At 40.2% G+C, this 23988-nt stretch overlaps 1 protein-coding gene across 1 annotated transcript in view; it reads right to left on the bottom strand.

Moving 5' to 3' along the window:
• Positions 1-23988, bottom strand: part of RANBP17 (RAN binding protein 17) — a 158598-nt gene that overhangs the window by 75588 nt on the left and 59022 nt on the right. Inside the window, exon 15 of the mRNA XM_069869431.1 lies at positions 3260-3333. Coding sequence (XP_069725532.1) covers positions 3260-3333 — 74 coding nt within the window. The remainder of the gene's footprint in view (positions 1-3259; positions 3334-23988) is intronic.

Genomic DNA, 23988 nt, shown 5'->3' with positions numbered 1-23988 from the left:
AATTTTTCAGTTGGCCTTTCCCCTTCCATATATTCACCATTTAATGGAATGGTCAAAGCAAGCAAAGACAGTGAATGCTGAAAGAACTATCCTATAAAATATTGGATAAGACTGTGATGGAAGTACAGCCATTAATGGATGCTCTGACTACATAAAACTCCATCCCCTCAGAAAGGGTTTAACAGTAATTCAGTAGAAGGCACATTCATTAACTTCCAATGAAAGGTGATAAGAGGTCTGGGATCTGATGTGACAGTAGCACTTTAAACCACAGTCAGAAGGTTTAAAGGACATCTATTACATTGACAGATGTCAAAATATTTCTGTACCTTGTAGAATATACACTCATATAGTCGTTAATCCAGAAACTGAACAGTGGCTACTGCAGCTACCAGCAGCTATGACACAAGCATTTCAAATGGTTTCATGTTAATGAAAGAACTCACCAAGTTTGATCACCAATCCTCCACTGTAAGGCTGCTTCTAATGAATTCAAAAGAACAGATAAAAGCTACCCACACAAAAGAGAACAACTGAAAACAGAGAAAGCTGGAAAAAGATAGCTATATAGAAAAGGTGTTCAAAATCTCAAGACGTCAAAGAAAAATGCCATTTATCCATGTAAACATTACTAAGCTCACATCAGACTTTGGGAAATCAGAAACTCCATGTGCCAACCAGTAAATTGTCACAAAAAGATGTAAAGTCTTGAACAGCAGAACAAAAAACCAGTTAATATGTCCTGGAAGACTACAACCTGTTTGACAATCATAAATTCAATTGCAACATTTACTCCTCACACCAACTATAAAATGCTTCCTGCATCCTTCACTGGATTCTTTAATGGCAAAATGGAAGGAAGTAACCCGATGCTGTCTTTTGATCACCCTGCAGTGCTAATAGCAGATTAGGACAAGGTACTTTCTCATTTGAAAGACTGGTTGCCATTAGCCAAGCAAAAACATTCTATCAAGCATAACCCCTCTATTGCACATATACTACCACTTTAACAAGTAAGTGCACACTAAAAATTCCTGAGCATTTCCCTTTAACTTAATGTTAAGGAATCATATATATATATGGCAAATTTTGCCTACTTAAAGAGAAAAAATGGATCTGCAGTGTAGGACGGAACAGTTGACTGATGGCTTTCTAAAATAATGATATGGCTAAAAATACTGACTGCATCCACAGGAGAAAGAAGTCTCAGAGTCATGTATCCTGCCCACTGCTGTTAGGAATGTGCTAGGATTATTCTCCATAACAGAGTACCAGAAATGCTGCCAGTCTGGATACTCCCATAAGCCCCTAGTTTTTGGACTGTGTATAAGCATGTCATGGTTTCACACCCAGATTTTCCACTCAGCATGCTATCACTTTGGAGAAGCTCATTTACTTTAATTGGCCCAAACATGAGTGTGTTTATATAGCAGTTTCCCAGGTAACTCCGAGAGCTGTGGACTGAATTGTCCATTTCAAGCTGTAACATCCCTTCTGTAAAATTAAATCGATCTGTGATCCAATCAATGAAAAATTCATGTTTTTAGTTAAATAAGACAACAAGGAAAGAGAAAATAAAAATATAGAGTGCACAATCTAAAAAGCAGCACCGATTTTTGCTTTTTATGTACCTAGTTTTCTTTAAAATTTTCCATGTAGCATCAAAACTCCACATTTCTTTCTTAGTTTACAGCCCTATCCAATCCAGGCACATGTAGAACTTACAATACAACTTGTTACACAATATACTGTTATTTCCTCAACTGGCAAAAGAAACAGCGATTTCCTCTCAAAGGCGGCAACAAGTAGAAAACCAGAAGCAAATTGATGCATCTAGTCTCCAAACAACAGTCCTCTACCTTCCTTTTTACCTCAGTCATTCCAGCTTCACTGTAGTTTGAAACCAGAAAATGAAACCTAGCTGTCTAGCATCATGCACGAGATGCTCCCAGCAGCTGTACAGTAAACATCCATCAATTTTTCCATTCATCGACCTCCACTTACCTGTCCTCAAATACTAACCCAGCATCAAGGTTTGATGGGTACTGTTGTGACCCTAAGGCAAGATGTAACACTTGGCTTCTGGTTTTGAGGAAGCAGAGCATTAGTCATATTAGAAAATGACCTTGTCCTAATTGCTAGTTTCTCAAGGTCAGTATGGATGGTAGCAGAAGACAAGCCGTGTTTAGTGCCATCTAAACAGGTCACAGCTAACGTGGCAACATCAGTAGAGACGTTCAGGGTCAGAGACTACTGCAAGTATTTAAAGGTCTTATGAGTCAGATTTAGAAGACATGAAGTAAATGGCATCTTCCTTGACGTAGAATAAAGCGTGAGGTACTTGCTTCTCTTTCTCCAGGCACACATAGAACTCATTGTCTCCTGGGGACTCCCAGAGTTTTTTAGCGACTATCCACGGTTTTTCAGAGAGACTGTTCTGTTTTGCTTCAAGTGCAAAACTGATTTTAGATGAAACTCTTTTTGAGGCAGGAGTAACTACCAAATCTCATGAAGGACATAAGTAATAAAAGACAAAATCCTGGTAGTTTTGCTGGCACCCAAGGAAAGTGGCTGCAGCAGGAGCAGAAGAAAAAGGAAGCTTCTCCAGAGCAATTTTCTAGGATTACTCTTAGGAGAAAGTATTACAATGCTCATCCACCAGAATAACTCAGTCGTTTTCTGCCAAATGCCATGGATAAGAAGACAGCTGATAATAATGCCCCTTGTCTCCTTCAGCACAAGGCTTTAAAATCCTTCTCTGTGAATCTGTACTTTTAAGGAAGCAGATTTTGCCAGATCTTGCCAAAAAGCAATCCAGAAGACCTTCCCCCAAACAAAGACAAATCAGTTTTACTTGGTTGGTTCCCCACTGTAAGTTACCATGAAGCTTTACTGGTAATTCCACTGACATCTGAGTGTGCCAGGAACGAGAAGTGGATGGACTGCTTATGCCAGGCTGTCACTGAACAAGAGGCTATGAAATCTCAGCGCTCTTCTCCCATGAGCCACCTCCAGAGGTGTTGTAGGCACTCTGAGGTCATATCTAGCTGCAAGCATTTATTTAGGGCCTGCAGTATCTTCAGAAAACAAGATAAAGGTGCTTCTGAAAATGGTTACCCCCTACTTCAAATATCTAAAATTTATGGATGACATTTTTCTAGCAAAGAGCAAACAATGACAAAAAATAAAACTCAGATTTTATGTAAACACTGAAGACAAAACAAAATACATACAGCCTGGAACCCAAGCACAAACTCACATTTTTGTCATAAATGTTTCCAGAACGTGGTTGTCATCTGCTACTCCCAAGACTTCTGACATTCGGGCATACATCTGGAAACAAACATTTCAATGGTAACATATTACAGACATTTACAAGCACCAACATTTTTATTTAGTTTAAAACCTCCTCTATTCTGATTTTGCGTGAGAGAAGTACAGGCACAAATGCCCATCTATCCAACGCAGCTGAAGCTCATGTAAGAGATGCCTTATGCACTCTCCAATGATATTTTCTGATAGGTTTCTACCTGCCCCTGCATACATTGCTTCCCACAAAGGGGATGTAAATATTCCACATTAAACATACTTTGTTGATCACAAACCAATACAGCATTTATTAAAAAAAAACCCCAACTCGTTCTATTATAAAAAAATTGTGAAAGGATGGAGAAAACATTCTTCTGTGGGATGTAATTCAACACTGTCCTTCTGCTTGAATTTGCAAGTTCTTGTACTACCAGTCATAAAAACTGGTAAATTAGGTACTCTTTGGACATTTGGTTTTGTGTTCTTGAAGGGAGAAAAAAGGCTTTGGCAGCCAAGTAACTTGCAGTTGTGTGTTTTCCCCTTTCATTTCAGATACAAGACATACATTACCTGCCAAGTCTTCCCAGCACCCTGCTTATCCAATCAAACTGCTGTAACGATGCAGAAAAAAAGGCACAGGACGCATCAAGTATACTCTTTCTTTACCTAGTAATCCTCGTAGAATCTTCTGGTTATTTTAGTAGTCTAACATTTAGTTGGACTAGCTTGACTTCAGAAGCAGAGGGGAGACATACCCTGCAAAATGACCAACCCTCTGCCAACGCACTCTACCCTGAGCTCAAGCAACTCCTCTATTTGCTTTCGACTGGGCTAAAAGCAGCTCGATCAGTCCGTACGCTTCAATTCAGTCATTTTAACCTTTCGCGACACTAAACCGAATATTATGGGTTATGTGTATTTCTTCCATTTGAGGCGATGAAGTCAGGCACCACCAAGGTCTGCGGTGAGCAGCTGCCCAGCGGCGAAGACCTGGTGCCATCTAGCTGTCGGTCCTCTGCTCTGACATCCCACAAGTGCCATCCAACCTCGGGGAAGTCAGCACTGCACTCACTGCACCTAAACTCCCTCGCACCATCCTCCCCTCTGATAATGATGCAATCTTTGCTTGAAACCCAAGCCAGCAAGATTCTGCCTCTGAGGAAGTCAATTAAACAATTTATTTTCGCATTCCGAGGACTTTAATTTTAAATCAGAGCACGATAAAGGCATGAGTAAATAAACCTGCAGCAGAAATTGCACCAAGATGCTGGATAACTTAGCTTGTAAGCTAACCTATCCTTTTAGAATTGTATGAATGTAATTCATTGCGACAAACTCAGTAGTGAATGGATAACCAAGATATGAAAAAAAAAAAGTAATATATGATCTTTCAAACTTTGAAAAATATTATGTTCACACTGTAAATGTGAAGTTAACATTTATAGTACATAAATGTAGCTACGCTATTACAAGCAGAAGTATAAATACAAGCATAAATATAAATTCTTCTAACAAAATCACCTCTGTAAATAGTGCACCGCCGAAATGCTCTCACAGCTGCAATTCTGGCCAAATGTAAGAACTTCTGGGTTTGATAAGAGGAAAAGAGAAAAAGGGACAGCGGGGAATGTAAAGGTATCAGCAAACATCAGTCTATGCTCAGATCCTTCCCTGGTGCCGGGAGAGCCCTGGAAGCAGTGGGAGCAGCAGCATTGTCTCTGCTGTCAAACCAGGGCTCTCCACATCAGAGTTTAACAAATAAAATACTAAAACAGCAGTCAGTGTTGACAAAGAGCAGTGCTTTAATCCACAATTATCCTTGTAACTCTTACTACTCCTTTTATCATCCATTAGCTTTGATTCCCATTATCCCATCAAGAACTGTGTCAACGCTTTTGTCCCTGGGGATTTCCCACCACTACCAGGATCTGACAGCCAAGCCTGAGTGCTAAGCAGGATCATTACCTCTTAAATCCACTTATCTGATCCACTGAATAGTAAATTGAAAAGCTCATTAACAGCAACAATCTGATTTGTTTTCACATGTGACAGGGTCATTTGAAGCCAGCATGAATACAGTGCTTGTAATAAAAACTACTACCCGTTCCCTAATGTGACAAAGTGCAAGCTCAAATAAATGTGATATTTTAAACACCTTCTTCAAAGTAATTTCCAAACCCAATACGCGCTCTTAGCATGTAAAAATAGAAAAGCAAACAACCCCCAACGACAACAATGGAACGCCCTTAGACTTTTGAGCACCATAAAAAATTAATGATAAGGCATTTCAGATGTATCGTAATAAAATACACTTCAACAACAAAAACCGTGCTACATATTCTAAAGGCAGGGAAAAATACTGCTAAGAGGGGTCAGAAAAGGGTGTGGAATCACATACGGTAGTGATCTCATCTTCAGCTTGGAGCATCATGGGGCCATGAAGGTGAAGGGCCTTGGAGGGGCTACGGCATCGGCACAGACGGGTCTCCCGCTGGATCTCTTTGAGATCTCCCCTTCCTCTTCCAGGAGGGAAAACCCCAAGGCTTATGTTTTTCATTCCCTGCAGACACTTCAAGTAAGGAGCATGAAAACTAATTGCCAGTAGCAAACACCTGATTTATCTGGAAAACCTTTACACCAGCATTCCCAAATCCTTACAGCTGCCAGATTTATAACTTCCAAAGCAAATCCTGCCTTAACACACAACGCTATGCGATCATGCCATGACATCACCAAAAATGTAAGCTTAAATAGTAAAATACCCCATCACCACCATCTCCTTCTTACAACAGTTATGAAGTCAGCGAAAAGTCCACCGAAGTGCTGGAATCAGACTACAATGTCAAACGAGCTTCTCAGATACCTGCACACGCTCACAGCCCTGTAAACAAGCTCAAGCTGATGCCACCATGCAACCAACAGCCAAGTGCCATTGCTGCACTCACAGGTGACAACAGCAGTCACGGCAGGCAAGAGAAAGAAGAGACCAACAAAACACCTCCAACAGCAATCAATAACAATTTCAAATGCATTAAAGTAAGTATGAAGGGAAGGGATGCAGAGATTCTTTTATTCCGCCCTGTTTGTACCATTGTAGCCGCCTCGGTGGAATGAGGACGTCTAAGGAAGGCCACGGGATCACAGGATCTAGTGCCAGGGAATTTTCTGTGATCTTGCAGATTTATCTGTGGTTCACATTACAGAAATGTATGCTTCCCAACTATGTGAACTGTACTGGCTGCACTTCAAAAGGATGGGAAAATAAAATTGTGGAAGCAATATCTTATAAAGCAAAGCACTTGTATGTAAATACAGTTCAAGAAAATGGAGAAATAATTCAGTCATCACGCTGAAACTTCATTTCCCTGTCTTCTCTACACTTTGGCCCTAGATACGTTTAACTTTGCTTTGTCTTTTGAGGTTGTCTCTTTTTGGTACTATCATTATAACTCTGAAGAAGCTAATTATGTCAATTCTTAAATGTGAAGCAGATTACAGAACTGGGAAGCTCAGAATATGAGTTCCTAAAGGTTGTATGGCTATATAATGACAGTCACAGAAATTCAATAACAGCACTGTATGGAATGTACTCAAACGCACCCCATGAAACAAATTAAAACAGAGCAATGAATCTCTCACACTGTGCAAATAAGAAAACACAAGAAAATGTTGGTTTCTATATGTTTCATAAGAGCTATTATAATGAATTAAGATTTTGGATAATGAATCTTCAGAAAATTACAGTAAAGTTATTACCCGTAGGCACAGTGTAAATGCTTAAGATATTATCACTTCCTTGAAGCTCTCCAGGCCTTGCTGCAGAGAACGATCACTGTAACATTAAAGTATTTTGTCATGAACACCAAGGGCAAAACCAGCCCTCAAACACATTTACCCCAACCTGGCAGAAGCTGAGTGGGGACAGATGCTACAAGCGAGCCTGGAGCTGCTGCGCTGGAGTGCCCGTGGGTGCCCAAGGGGAGCACCTCTTGTCCCCACCATCTCCTGGGGAATGAGGCAAGGCAGGGGTGGCTACGGCAGATCTCTGAAGCTGTAAGCCCACCTTTGACTAATGCCCCTGGACACTGCTCACTAAACCTCCATGCTAATCCCAAGTTTCCTTCTCAGTGGCGAGTGTCCCAACAATTAGTTACTTCCATGGTGGGGAAGGCTGTGAAGTTTGGAGTAGAAATGGCTGGAAAATGGGTTTCCTTCCCTCTCCAGTGCATGCCTTATGCAGCAGTTCAGTTGTCTGTGTTGAGCAGACTGGTCTAGTGGGAGGCATCCCTGCCCATGGCTGGGGGTTGGAACTAGATGATCCTTAAACTCCCAACCCAAACCACTCTATGATTCTATTTTGAATTTTTAGCACTTAAAAGCTCCATTAGAACACAGCAGACATGTAGCCTCCAAATCCCACAGACAGCTCTGAAAACCTGCACCACACCCCATGATGAGTGGATCATGGTGCCAGATCATTCACCTTTACCTCTGGACCTAGCTAAGTGCTTAAAAAGCCTTGTCTTTTCTATCCTCGCCCTCACAGAGGAAAGCCCTCGCCACTCACAAAACCTTCTTTCTGACCAGCTGTCTTAAAGAGGTGAGACGTCAACACACCCTTAGCTCACAGACGGAACCAAGAGAATGGGATAGCCAGTTGGTTTAGTTACCTGCCGAACAATTCCACAACAAGCCATAAGAAGTTGCCTCAGTGACCTTCAGACAGGATCTCCAAGGATTACATTGGGTTTTGTGCTATAGAAGAAGTAGGTTGCTCTCCCATTCACTGTTTCTAAGTGACCAGAGGAACGACACTGGTGAGGTCAATGATACACTACCTACTGCTCTACCTACAAACCCAGCTTAACTAAAGTATTCCCTGAAGTTATCCTCAACTGAGAGAGCCCTACTATGAAATAGCATTTAAGAATTAGGGTATTAGAACTGAGCACAGGGGAAAGGGGAAATCTGCTGTGTGGCTCAGAGACATTGTTATGGATGTTATTCCCTCTTAGTCCAGTTAGATACTGTCTCACCACAAGTTCAGTTACCATTCCCACAAAGGCAGTTTTCCAGGCCCTCTTCCCCAGTCCCTTCTCCCTTAGCTTAACAGAGGAAGAGGATTCACAGGAGTCCAGGGTGCAGGAGGAATGGAACTCCCTGCCGCCTGCTCCACAGAGCACCCATGCCAGCAATACACCTTTTCCTAAGTGGAAACCAATCTCCATTTGCATGACTTTCAGCTTTTATTTACTTATTTCTTTACTTCTTCCTTTTGCAATTCCCGTTTTCTGAAAATCTTGAAAGAAAGATTTACAATTCTGGAGACGTGCCACGAACTAACTGCTTTATTGCTGATGCGGCATGAGAAACATTTTTGGGAGAGAGGGGGAAGAAGATGGAAAATAAAAAAAATAAAAGAAGAAATTAATTTATCTGGGAGGTCTTCCATTAGCCCACTGTTAAAACTGTGCTTAGCTTTAGTTTTCATTTTTGTAAAGCACAATCAGAGATTTTTAATTCCACCAACTCTTTTGTTCCCCTCCAGGGCTTAAAGCACAAACATTATAGCGAAAGCTGAGAAACGCTGGTAACAGTGATCACTTTTTGAACATCATCTGGAAGATCTTTAGTTTTCCAAGCACAGTTCTGGGCCATACTCTCTGTCAGAGCTACGCACTGCACCACAGACATATATGCCTTGCACGCAGTCAGGTTTTTGCCTAACAAGAAGCAAAAATGCTGCTTTAAAATCCTCCAGTGATCGAAATGAACCAACACTGCACAGATTCCAAGAGGAGATCTGTGCCAGTCATAAATCTCCCAAAGATGAAGCATTACAGGTGCCTCAGTGGCAGTAATCGACACTCTTACTTGCCCCTGTAACTATCAGAAGTGCTCAGCTTGATTTTATTCAGTTGCTTAATTGTATCTAAACGAGTGGCCCACTCAGTGTGCTTATGTGTGATAAACCTCAATGCTGAAGCATCGATGTTGGTTTGGCACATAAAAACAAGTAAGAAAAATCACAGCTACTTACTCTTGTTCTAAAATCTCAGCGTTACACCATTTCCTTGCACAGACTGACAGAGCTGCAGGTGTTCTGTACCTCTCAGGATCAAGCCATAAGCACACAAAATTTAGCAGCATCACCTATTCTAAAAAGGTTTTGCATTGGGGTTGTACACGTGGGTGCTTCTGCACATTTATCCCACGGCACAAGGAGGTGTTACAGCCACCACAGCTAATACTAGCAATTTGAACAACCCTCTTTGGCAAGCCAGAAATAAGATAATTGTTCAACATCGGCTGGCTCTTCTGAAATACTGGAAGCATTGCCTGTAATTATAGACATCTGTCATTGCTAGCCACTCAGTAGTAACCCTGACATCAATATACAACTATAACACTAAACTGCCTGCAGGCACAGCAATGGGAGCCAGATACGAGAGGCGGGCAATCATCTGCCTCATCCAAACTATCTGTCAAAGGTTCCTAACCACAAATAGCTCTTACGTTTTGTATCCTTAGGATAATATGTTGATTTATTTTAGATCCTCTAATATTTACAGTCTGGGCCATCTACTAAAATAAAGAAACAAACCTTATGGCTAATGGAGGCAGTTACCGTTCAGAACCATCGTGGAAGGTCATAGCTCACCATGCCGTGTTAAACACCGATGGCTGTTTGGAACATGCACCTGGGTGTAAACTTTCCCCCCTCCCTCCCCCAAAATCATATGTGCCCAACATACAGTGACTGCGATTCTCTCATCAGCCCCCATTTTATCAGCCAACCCAAGGAAATATTTACATCTTGAAACTCAAATATCAGTGCAAAGATGTGCAGGGGAAGCTCCAGCGTCCCAGTGTTCATCGGGTCAGCACAGGAGCAAGAAGCGCTCTGCAGAATTCCCTTCCATATACCATTTTGAACAAGGAATTACATTAATGTTATTAATTATGTTAAAAGATTGGATGCTCCACCAGTTCTTAGCAGGGAGCTGCCATACCCTTTTAACAAAGGAATAAAGTTTCTTGAAATTTACAGATAAACGTGGATAATTTATTTTTAATTCTAAGGTGAAAATCTTGTAACAACCTTCAGTCTCTACTTTTCTGTCTTCATTTGAAAATCAATCTCAGAAAGGGGCAAAAAAGATTGTAGGTTTAAACTAATTAGGAATTAACATCCTTACAATTACCATAATTTGTTATTAACAAAACTGAGATTTCTTAGTATGATTCACAACAGCCTCTGCTGAAGAGAAACTATTAATTACTAGACAGACAGTTAGCTTACAAGTGAGCTGCATTTTAAAAACCTCCTTTAAAATACAATTGCTAAATGCCTTACAGTGCTGTAATGTGAGACAGGTTCAAATCTTATTACTTCACTGAAATTAAAACCTAAGTTTTAATACTGTTCAAGTCGAACAATGATTCCACACTTTATTGCTTTTGAAATCCCTTGATGATCATAGGAAAAAATGCCCTCGAGAAAAAGAGACTCTGTTTTCGATAAACAGAAAATACAGTTTGCACTCTTAGCCTCTTTGTCATCACAAAAAAAGGATTTAATGCCAATTCTTTAAAAAAAGACTTTTTTCACAAAATGTGCACCTTGTGTGCCATTTGTAAAATCAGCTTACTTTCTTTTATTTATTACTGCAGCGCGGCAAGGCAATAAAGCAGCTACTGATAGCTAATAAATTACATGCCTTTTAAAACAATTCTCCAGCTACAAAAACTTGTAACTACAGAGGCTTACATTTACATGGTACATCGTGTGAAATGTCGGTATTTATGTTCTATTTAACCACGTAAATAAAATCTGACCCTTTATCAAACAGCCGAGCATGAAACAGGGGCTCCACATGAGATTAAACAAAGGGTAACTTTTTAAAGCTTTCCTACAGATTTACATAATTAAACATAAAATGTAACAAAATAATGGCCTCAGCAGTTAAGGTGAAGAGTATTTTTACAATAAAATGCATTTTTAAGTATGTCCCTCAAGCTACAGACAGGCAAAAAGCAATCACTGACTTTTCAATTATTGTATAACACAGATTTACTCCCAAATCTAAAGATTACATAAAGTTTGCAATAATAATTGCAACATAATACTGTAATATACAACAGTAATTCTCCATCACATTCTATGAAAATCAGGGTTTGTATTTTTAATTAAACTAGATATCAGAGCTTTGGGAAACCATTTTTTGATAAAAAGGATTTAAAACCACAAAAACCTCTGCAGTCTTATTTCACCACATACCTGTCTCCCAGAAATGCTTTAAATCTATACTTATCTATTAAACTCACTGAATTGCTCTTAAATATTTTCTCTTCGTGGCTGTCCAAGCAGCCACAGCCAGCAAAGTGCTGAGGTGCATTGTCTTTTACTTTTGTGATGCATTTTTTTTAGGCTGAGGTGCTGAACAGTTTTCATACATTTGTTCCTTAGAATTTGATGGTCTCATAAATCATCAAATGAAGCATTATATTCTTTTCAATTGCCCCTACGTCATCATGCATTTAAATTGAAGATGTATAGTTCTAACGTTTATTTCCTCCACTCACAGTTATTTTTATAGCATCTGTGGCTTTGGCTTTGCTTTGCTCACACAACTTCTCACTGCAGTAGTTCCAAAATGGCAGTGCTTTAATTGAGCATGAAACCAAATCTTAACTCCCTACTAATAAATAAAAACATTCAACATACTGCTATTCAATTTTAAGCTAACGAACCATGACACGTTAGTGGAGACGCGGCATGATTCGGAATTCCTCACCAAGCACACCACCACCATGACCATCCATCATCTTGAATGGAGATGCTGTGGGGCAGATCTTTCAGTCTGAGTGAGCATTGCTCGATGCACAATGAGATGGGAGATAGTTTCCAGACACTTTTCTACTCCCTTAATCCCAGACTTCCCTATGGTAACCAATGGTTTGCGTGTTCTTGTATTAGGCACATGTCATCAGCGCTTAACATATCAAGACAAGGCCATTCGTTATCTAAAGCAGACGAAAAGGAGGTTTAACTAAGCAAGTAGCCAGGACGACAAGCAAAGCAAACCCCATGGTCTCCTAATTCAGATTATTCTGTCTCCTTGTGGGGATGAAGTACAGGGGCAATTTTAACATGGAGCAGAATTAGGAGTGCACAGAGCCTGATGTGTCCACACCAGTAGAGTGTCCTTTGCCTAAAGGGATGCCTAGAAAGCACTGCAAAGAGTAGAAAGGGAATTTAACAGGACCCTTACAAACAACAGCTTGGTTCAAGAGGAGTTACAGATTATATTTAAATACAAAACCAAACAGCGATATTCAGGCACTGAAAATTCAACAACTCCTACCTTCACCTGAGAACTTTAGCTAAAATACAGGACACTGAAATCAAGCAAGAACTTAGCAGAAAGGGGTGATGTTGTCTGACCTATGAATACAAAGAATTTGAGAGGGGTATTTTGAAAAGAAAGTTGTCAATAGCAAGCTTCCTTTGAAATTAAGCAGCTATAAATGTTGCCACAATTTGACAGAACACACCTTACGTTAAGAAATTCCAAACACAAATGTACTGTACAGGTAACACAGAAATAGATCCAACTCTGGATCACAGCAGGGAATAGAATTACAGTTACATGAGTATTTATTGAAGAGCTTGCAAAACTAATGAAACCAATCAATCAAAATTGGTGAAGAATCTTGATCAATAGTAATTCTCAGTAACGTGTGGGAAATCTCACACTTCAGCCTCTGATGTTCAGCTCTTCTGAAAGGAAGGGGGACACCCTGACGCTGTGCATGGAAAAACACAGAGCTTCAACTGTCCTGGCTCTGCCTGGGTAAACACAGGCTGTTGTCAGGCTATGAGGGGAAAACAGGGAAGAAAATAAAAAAGGTCATCACATCCAACATCTGAATTAGCCACATCAAGAGTGAACACAGCACAGACCACAGCGGTTCATGTTCCTAGGGAAGAAGCTGCGCCAGGTGCCCTCTTGGGCAGCCCCTCCAAGCCAGCTCCTTTGGTCCTGCAATGCCACGCCATCCATGTTCTGCACACAGTCCTTCACCTAACATCTTTTTACTGTATGACTGAGAGTAATGGTCTTTAATAATATACAGAGCAATGTTTGGGTTCATTTTGCTGACCTCTTAAGCAAACAAAATAATCAAATCCATGCAAACATGACCGATAACAGAACGATACCAGACACGGCTATGCTCCACAGTCAAAGAAAGTGAAACGCTTTAGAAGTGAAGCAATTTAGTAACTTGTACAACCAGGGGCTGACTCACCCTTGCCTTAAGGGATAATGGAAAACACGTTTTTTTAGCTCCCACAGCACATACACTTAGATGATTACATAAAAATCTGAATAATATTCTAAATGTTATTGCTTTTCAGCAGATTAGAATTAAATTGGTTATTAAAGAAATGTGTAAACTAGACGGTACTTCAGAGGTCATTCAAAGATGTTCTGTTACATTGATACTACTTAAATCATCAGTTCCTGCACATGTTTTTTACAAAATCTAAAATAGTAACAATATTATTTTAAATCAACAAAAGTTTCTACAATCTTGCAATTATCATGCGATAAGCCACATTATTGTGTAGATCCTATCTATACAAATCATTTAATACTTAAATGGATATAAACCCCTTGCTTCAGAAATAAAACTTTCATTCCCAGAAGAGTTCTTTCTCAACAGAGCTGCATGCCTCCAGAAACAACTCGTCAGTAGTGAGAATGCTCTGGAGAAATAATATGGAACCTTCCTCATGGCCTTCCTAACTGCAGTTCTTCTGATCCAAATTGATACCAACTACCGACCCTTCCAACAAAGATGATAAAGATGAAACCTATGTGGAATAGATCACAAATATTGGGGTTTTTCCTCCTCACTTCAGAAGAGTGGTAGGTGGCAGAATACAGACAACTGATTGCCTCCCTGTGAAGTTTAACAAAAGTGCATTTATGTCTGAGAAGAGTACTTTGAAATATATATGACAGTATGTGAAGCAGATTGCTACCGGGACCACTGTACTAACAATTTTGGATTACTGTAAGCACACAAATGCCAGAAAGAGCTCTGAATAGGCTGTTTGATAGGAATGGTTGGACTCGATGATCCGGTGGGTCTCTTCCAACCTGGTGATTCTATGATTCTATGATAAAAATAATTTCGGGTGGATCTGCCTGTCTAATGAAACATGAAGGATGGCCCAAGTGCTGCATGTTCTGCAAATTTGATCTCAGGACATGGGGAATGCTTATACACAAGAGAACCACCACCTCTGATTCACCCCTTGCACCGTCTATGCCACTGCTCTTTCTCTGCTCAGATGCACAAGGATGGAGCGCTTGTTCTGCCTCACACTAATCCAATGAGGTAGGAAACCCACATGCTCGCACACAAGATACTGACCAAGTCTACTACAAACCTAAGCCAGACATGCTGGAAAGAAGTGTTATCTTGCATTTTTCTTTTAACTGAAAAACACATTTTCATAAGGGAAAAAGAATCCCTCCATACTTTGAGCATTCCACATACAAACCCTAGTGCTACTGCTGTAAGCATGAAGGGTGTCAAAGTCTACCATTTTTGGAACACATTATACACAAGCAAAGGAAACCAGGTGGTGACTTTAAACGCTATAAAAAGGAAAAATTAACAGCAGATTAGCTCTTGACTTTGCTGTAGAAAAGAAACAGAGCTCTGACAGCTTTAGGAAAAAGGAGGCAGCTGGCTGTGAGGTGTTCCACAAAGTCATCATAAAGTATGTCAGTAATACGCAGAATATGTTTCTCCTTTCTCTCACCCAACTTCATATTCAGTGCTTTTGGCAAAATATGTTCAAACAAGAAGAGTTTCCATACTATTATTTATTACCTATCGTCACTCATCTGTTCACAACTTGAAGACAGCTAGAGATTTTTTTCCTGGGTGAATGTGCCACTGTGATGGGTTCTGTTCCCAAAGACGGCTGAAAGAAATCTATGTAATGTCTCAATTCTGCCATTTTAGTTACAGAACTATAGATTAACATTGAGAGGGGGATATTTTTCTTGTTTGGCCCCAAACTAACAAACATAGACTCTTCTCACCCTGCTCTATTTCCAGAGCCACCGTTGTATTAAAAAGGAGCCAAGACTTGACTGATGTATGAGTAACACTACAGTAAAGGAGGCATAACTATAATTATCTCCATTTCAGACTTCAAATTGAAGTCACTCATGTTAACTCAAATTTAATTCTATTTTAACTTTTTCCTCTTAATTGCTAAGTTGCATGTTAAGTCTTTACATTAAAAATTAAGACAGCCAGCAAAAGATGTCAACGTGGATTTTTTTAGATACACACAAATAAGCAAAAAGTGGATTCCCCCCTAACTTTTAAACGTAGGTTCACAATTAGCAAGATTTTACTGGAGGATTACCCGCACTTTCAGCTTCCTAGCAGCACCAACATAGCTCACAGGAATTGAAGCAGTATTGCTGTATCATTTTAGAAGTCTGCGTTACTAACAATAAAATTAAATAAACAAAAGGTGAGGGAGGCTGGTTTCTACAGAGCTGTACTTGCAGGACTCCCTCGTACATCCCTGTCTTAATTCTCCCCGCACTGTCAGCAGGGCTAAGGACTCGGCATCAGTCTTCCAAGTGCTGGTGCTTAAGCCAGAATACAGGTACAACTCTACAAGGGGTACAGGGAAAAGACAGACCTATTAATACAACATGACACAAAGCTCGCTATTCTGCTCTCCCTCTTACTATTCTGTCTGCACAACCAGCGGAGTAACAGCATCCAAACTCCATGTCAGGAAAGGATGGCAGGTAGTTAACTCCGACACTCTAATGAAACCACATATAGCAGTGCTGCCTGTAGCCCACGTACACCCAGAGGCTAAACTGAATTGCTAATGCTTTACTTAAAACATACTTGTGCTAAGCTCAGCCTTCATGCAAAATTTTTTCTTGTACTTCACAAGAAGTTTGGGGTTTATTTATCTTTATGCAACGGAGCTTTTAACATCTGTGCAGTGAGTGTTGCATCTTTCGATCTAAATGTCATCGAACTGAGGGAGATGGGTCTTCATAAGCCCATTTACTGTACACGCAGCACCCGGGTACCGGAGCTGGTTAGATGGAGCTGGTCAGATCCTCAGAGGAGGCCACAGAGTTGGTGATGGTTTAAAGGGGAAGCCATAAGAGGAGTTGCTGAAGTCACTTCATCTGTTCAGCCTGGAGAAGAGAAGACTGAGGGAAGATCTCACCACAGTCTGCAGCTTCCTCACAAGAGGAAAAGGAGGAGCAGGCGCTGAGCTCTTCTCTCTGGTGACCAATGACAGGACTGGAGGGAATAGCAGGAAGATGCCAGAGGAGGTTTAGGTTGGGCATTAGGAAAAGGTTCTTCCCCCAGAGGGTGGTGGAGCACTGGAACAGCTCCCAGGGAAGCAGTCATGGCTTTGAGACTGAGAATATTCCAGAAGCATTTGGCCAACACCCTCAGACACATGGTGTGAATGTTGGGGTTGTTCTGTGCAGGGACAAGGGTTGGACTTGATGATCCCTGTGGGACCCTTCCAACTCAGGACATTCTATGATTCGATGTCTTACAATTTTTATCCTTGCAAAATGCAACTCCATCAGTGTTTTAACATTCATTGCAAATATCTCAACTGCCTTGAGAGCTGCAGCAGAAGCCTGGTCTCCTGCCATCCCTGTACCGAGGCTGGCAGGCAAGTCTCTTCCGTAGTCTCCTTTGCAGAGGAGCACAATCCTGTTTCGCAGTGACCTCTCCTATTAAACACTGCCCTGTTGAATGTTCTGGTATACAATTAGCCAGCTCAACCTGGAACACAGGAAATGCCACTAGAGGGCTCACAGATTATTATAAGGATATCACATAATTTCTGTGCATTACCAAAGTTTACAGACTCTGCATTATTCCATTATTAAAATTCTTTTAAACACACGAAAAACTGTTCCTGCCAAATAAGTTATTGGGCACGGTTTGACTGAAATAATAGACTAAGAAGTTCCAACAATCACTTGTGTAACTGCAGTTTTAAGTCAGCAGAGGGTATCTTATTTCCAGTGAAACAAGTAGTTGCAATCCTTGCTTTCTGTACAACACAAATCTCCATTAAATGCGGGTCAGAGCCAGTGACACACTGTAATGCAATACTATAATGACACACTACAGATGGTCTTACACACTCAATGGTGACTTCATCTTGATTTTTTTTTTTTAATGCAGGTTTAATTGGAATGATTGCATTCAGTAACTACAAATGTCACAGAGACGCTGTCTCTGAATCACTTCATTTGGTGAGAAACACAGAGAATCCACCGTGCAACACAACGACTGCCTCCTGTGCTGTGCTGTGAACCTCTACTCGAGCAGATGGCACGAAGTCCCATGGCAGGTCAGGCCTTAATTACCCAGCACCATCAGTTTTCCACTTAAGAGGTCAACACCCCAAAAAGTGGCAGCAGTAAAGGAACTGCTGGGACCAATGCTATAATTCTCCCACAGACAGAAAAAGAGAGGAGACTTCGCTAAAGAGAAATCAACAGGAAGGAAGAGAAATACATTATGTATGCGCTAGAAAAGCGCAACACATTTTTATTCCTGTCCACATTAAACTGCGCTCCAAGACAGCAAAACCAATGGGATTGAAATATATCTATCAATTATTCAAGGAATTAAGTTGAAAATATTCTGACATCAAGTGATAGTCTCCAAACATGTATTTAATTTCAGAGCTAAACACCAATATAATACATTTTAGACAAAAGTATTGGTTGACAATGCATCCTGTTTGACTTAAAAATCAACTAAATAAAAATTAAGATTAACATAACTGCGTGAGAATAAAATTAACCGTCTATGGCAGGCGAATCCTCTATTGCACCTGTCCTCCACTGTGCAAAAGAACATCAGCCTGCCACTGATTATTTCTTTTCGACATGATTTATCACCTACTATTCTTTAAACTTGATAAAGCAAATTAATCTTTGATTGCAGGAGCCACTGGAGGTTGTCATTAGTCATGTAGTTTGGTGAGGCTGCACGTGTTTCATTTACCAGTCACAAAGAAACGAACGCCCAGCAGCCATCGCTGGCTGCTTCTGCTGTTTCCCTGATCCACCCAGGAGAAAAGGTAACAGAATTCAATATACGGGATTTTAAGCAGCTACTCTAGAACTGACCCAGATAAACAGAAGAGAGTATTTGCTTTTCCAGAAAGAATGCTGATGCCTAATATTTATGTTCATGAGAAGAAAATAATTGTTAAAGAACATCACTTTGATCAGATTAACATATATTTCAAGCTAGCAGTCCACCAAGTTGTACAAATAATGCAATTTCATATATTAAAAAATGAAAATTGACTCCTTCAATAATTGTGTATTCATCTATAAGACACATCTGAAAAATCAGAGCAAGTCTAACAGATGTGCACGGACTGAAAGCCCCCTTAAATGTAGGGAGTGATGCTGGGCTGTCCACATCAGATCCTCAGCTCTTCTGCCCAGCATATTTTCAGCTCTTTACCACTCCACTCAACCTCATCCTAACTTTCTATGTGCAGCCACACCTGCTCCCTACAGCTCCAAACCTGGTGCCTCCCTCTCTTCCAAGGGTGTGGGTGGCAGCACCTCAAAAACGGGGACAAAAGACAAATCTGAGTGGGTTTTTTTGAACGGTCTGCACAGCACTGAGAAGCGTCATTCTGAATGGAAAACAACCCTTCCGGATTTAGCTCCACAAAACCTGTCTGGGGAGATATTTCCCCAGAAAAGGTCAGTCAATATTTCAGTGGAAAAACAACAAGGAGGAGCAGTCGCCCAAACCAGAGGGACCGGTCCAACCCAAAATGTCATTCCACGTTTGGCAATCCCACTTTAAAGCACAAAACTGCAACAAAGAGCTACTGGTTGGAACTTCAGGTTAAGCGACGCCTGTCAACACAGAACAGAGTTTCAGATACCATACAGACACAGATATAATAAAGACAACATTCCTGCATGAGGCAGTAATATACTGCAGTATATACATGTTAAAAAAATTGTTCAGCTCATTCATTTATATCTTGCTATATTTAACACACAAAAATCTATCAAAGGTCTTTCCTTCAGCATCCACTACAACTGGAAGGTCTACCCTTTAAAGCAGTTTATTAACTAGTGACACACAACACTTGCTGCTTCTGAAACCATTCAGAATTCTGAATTCCCAAACAATTATGGGCTACACATCTATAAACATCTGTGTAACGTGCGAGGAAGTTTACAGAACCAGGAGCACAAAGGAACACGATCAAACAACTCTTTGTGCTCCTGGAATTCCATGTTGCCATTATTATTTGTATCAACATTTTATTACTGCAACTTCATATGTTGAAGGAAAAAATGGAGCTTTTTTCCTATCTCAGTCTGCAGCTCAAAAGTTAAATAAAGATTTGCACATTGTTGTGGGGCGCTTAATTTGATGCATTACTGTAATTTTTTCTTTTTTTCTTTTAAACAGAGTACTTTCATTTGGAAGTGTTTCTAGGAAAACTACACTTTGCTACTAAACATGAGTTTTGTATTCCAGAACTAATAGTAACAAATACAGACGACTACTGCAGGAAAAATGCTCTAAAATACTGCCACCAGATTCTCTATGTAGATACTTGAGAAAGTAGACTAAAAAACACCATTCACTTAAGTGTGAATTATGAATAGTAGCTTCCCACACAAAAAAGCATTTTAAAAAGGTGAAAACTTCTATATTCAGTAGATGCTCCGTTTTTTTCCTTAGTTGCACAGATAATTCTATGTTTATTTAACAGAAATACAAGTACAATAACTAACTATTCATATATAAACACACACTTACTGTTTGGCTCCACTGAGAAGCTATAAATTTCATCTATTGAACATTAGCTAAAAAAATTACATGTGTTTATCATCTGGATTATTCTCAGATTAATAGAGATAAATGACAAAACATAATCAGCACCAACTCTGCAACTTAATCATTGCATCTGAGCTATAGGAAACACTTAATTACTCTCATTTACTAGGTGCAATCTAATGAGAAGACATTAGCCAAATGAAAAGAATGCAGTACAAACAAACAAAATAGTTATACCATCATTAAAAAGAAACTCTGACAGTGCAGGTGACAGCGTATGCAGGATAAATTACCATAATGTCCTAAATGCTGAGCTGTCAGCATGCTAATGCAGTGATCAGGTACCCTGGGAATCTCAGCACTATAGCTGTCAGGAACAGGTATCATAAATCACCTCTCTCTACTGTACTGCTCATTATCACAGCTTTCTTAGACATGGTTCTCAGCACAATTCAGCACAGGCAGGAAAGAAACAGCCACCTTCATATAACACTAACGCATCGCTGCTTTCAGCATCCTTCGGAACAGGCGGAGAACGCTTTTATATAGAAGTCTGCAAGCTAAAGCATCCAGCACCTACCTGTGCCGTTAGACGAGCTTCACAGCAACAGCCTGAAATACCTTACTGCAGGTTCTCGCTTGTTGCTTAGAACAAATCACCAAGCCACAACGAAGGACAGGACATTTATGCAGCCACTTTCTTTTATATCAAGATAATTATCTGCACATATTTGTATCTTGGAATCTTTAAAGGAATACACAAATGAGGAAACAACCGTGCTAGAGTCACACTCCCAGGTGACTGACACATATGCAGGTGTGTCGGTTCTGCCTGCGTGCATTCCCCAATGAATAGCATGCTCGTTTTCTAACTAAATACATTTTTTTTCCTCCACTACGTTACTGGAAATATAATGAAAGGATGAAATCAGAAAACATAAAGGCACGTGTATGTTTTCCACAGACACTCCTACATGTAATGCTGTGCACTGAGGCAATCACTCTGACCAGGACACAGCTATGGAACATCTGAACACTGGACCCACCCTTTGCTAGAAAAAAAGAGCGTATCCACAGTAGCTTGGGCTATTGATACCTGAACATACATAGGTTAAAACATGCTTTTGAATCTTTCTGTTTTTCACTCAGAGAGACAGGATGAAGTAACACATCCACAGCTCCAACTGCAGACTGAGAGTGCTGGCTTCGGGAGCTGGCAGGAACTGTCTGGTGTGGGAAGTGTACGGGACACGGCACTACCTCACACCAGCAACTTGGACACCAGGTACGGGACACGCCAACAGAAGGCAATAACAAGATGACATGTAGTCACTGCACACAAGTGTGTCATACCTTTGCTTGCAGCAGAAGCAGAGTGAAAGGACTTCTAAGCCCTTTCATATAGCGTTTGAAGGGGCACGTGCAACAAAAATCAGTGGGAAGCAGACCTCGTGAACTGGGAACTTGCATATGCAAGCAAAAAAAGATGTGGTCTTATCTGATCTCTGGAACCAACAGAACCCTCATATATTACTCATGATTATATCAGGATTTGTTTAGGTTATACTAAGTTTGTGTCCCTCCAAATGCGCACTGCAGTCAGCTGTGCCACTAGAGACGGACAATTCACAACCACAGGGTTGTCTCTTCTGTTTTATCCACAGCTATCTCCTACAACAGAACACAGTTTTTTAAACCTCACTACCAATGTCTTAAAAATTATGACTTAAGATTGAAAAGTCCTTTGTGAAGGAGCAAAGAAAGAGAAAATACAGAGCAGAGTTCTCCTAAGTGAACGCGTGCACATCTGCACAAAAGGCTCCCCAGTCTCATCTTGTGAATTCAAAGCTAGTGGGTGGCAGTGGGTTTGTGGGGGTTTGACCGGTCCCAGCACAGGAACATCCAGCAGAATTGTGGATAAAGCCTTTTGGCCACGCATGATTACAGACGGAGAGTAAGTTCTTATTCACTGTAGAGACGCTGGAGTTGAAGGTTAGGGTATTTTTCCTTTCCCATTAATCAGATAATGCTGATAATTGCTTCAGATGGTTTCACACAGCACAAAACTACAGTAGCGGTCAAAAATTTTCAGGCACAAGGATTTAGCTCTCCTCCCCCATGTCTCCATCTTTTTCCACCAGCAATGGGAATGATGAAAAGCATTGAAAAAGGAGTGGAATCCTACTTTTGGTTTTCATTTGACCTTTCAAATTTGCTACACTGAGCACAATCAGCATTCATTGAACTTTGAGAACTGCAAAGTTTCCAATACCTGTGGGTGGGTCCAGTTAAGAGTTCTTAGATATGCACACATTCATCTTCTCTTGCCTTTATTTTGCGAATCAACGTCATAAGTGATAGAAATGCTACAGAAAGTGCAGCAAGTTTGAAAGATGAAACTATTTCATCTATAACAGAGCAACCATAAATCACCCTGGGATTGAGGGAAGAAATGAACTTTGAGAGCCTAAAATAATAAATCTGAGAATTAAAGAATTTTTACATTTCCAAATGCAAGAAAAGAGATCCTATGATTAAGCAATCCAATTTTCAGGTGTGTTAAATTCCTAATTTCCATGTCATTAATAATCTGAAAAGTAGGCCAATGAGCTTTTCCACTCATGTATCTCAAATATTGTCACAGAAGCGTGATACAGAAAATCTTCATCTATGGAAGCCTAGAATGTATTTTATATATTTATACTTGTGGAGAAAGCTTTTCCCCTTTCTTAACTGAGATACGGGGGGGGGAAAAGGCATATGAAGGAGTCCTTCAACCTCAAGATTTTGAGTTTGTCTCTGCATAAGCTAAAAAAGAAACTGGAAAGTTTTGTGGTTGTACAATGCAGATAACCCCCATGTGCAAGTATGTTTGGGAGGGAAGATTAGTTTAACACTGTATTTCACACTACTAGTCAAGCAACTCCTCATAATACCTTTCAGTAAATAAATTATGAAGTCACTCATTCACCAGAAAAACAGAAGGAGAAGACAGAGAAAGGAATTCAGAGGCAATAAAATATTTTCGAACGGGTTTAAAAAAATCAGAACAGAATTTAAGCGACATTTTGTGTCTCAGTAACGGTTAAGGCAATCTTCTGCTCTGAAGAATTCTTGCTGGACATAGACAATCTAAACAAACAAATATTCATTTCCCTCCACAGACCCCAAACCCAAAGGTTGCATGAGAGATATCATGAGGTCACAGGCTTGATGCATTTGTTGTAAAAAATGAAACGAAACTCCTCCCCTGAACTGGCCCCTGTCATCTCCTTCCCCACACAGCCCTTTGCCCCGGGAGCCCCGCAGTACCTCACGCAAACGGTGATACGCGTCTTCTAAATGACAAAGAGGACGGAGCTGATGTTGGGAAAATAACAGGCAGAGTGGGCAGCGGACTCTTGTGGAGAGAGCAGAGTATGAAAATGTACATGATTAAATCCTGATTGAAAACAAAATTAAATAATTTTCCGTTATTTTTTTTTAAATTAAAACCTTACATTACTTGAATTTCATAGTTCAGGTTTTTTTTAATATGTTCCACACAGGAATCAGTAGTGTCTCTAGAAAGAATTAAATACATTTTTTTTTCTAAATCGAACAAGTAGGATACAGAAAGAAACGTAACATTTTGAATTCATGGATGGAGTACTCTTACATGAGTTTCATACTATTTTTAAATAAGACTGTGTTTAAATTGTGGGCGGGTTAAAAAAAACCAACAAACTTTATAAGGTTCCTTTCCTG

Source organism: Phaenicophaeus curvirostris, chromosome 15 (assembly GCF_032191515.1).
Source record: "Phaenicophaeus curvirostris isolate KB17595 chromosome 15, BPBGC_Pcur_1.0, whole genome shotgun sequence".
Lineage (NCBI taxonomy): Eukaryota > Metazoa > Chordata > Aves > Cuculiformes > Cuculidae > Phaenicophaeus > Phaenicophaeus curvirostris.
The sequence above is the reverse complement of the archived record's forward strand: the minus strand, read 5'-3'. Positions and strand labels throughout refer to the sequence as shown.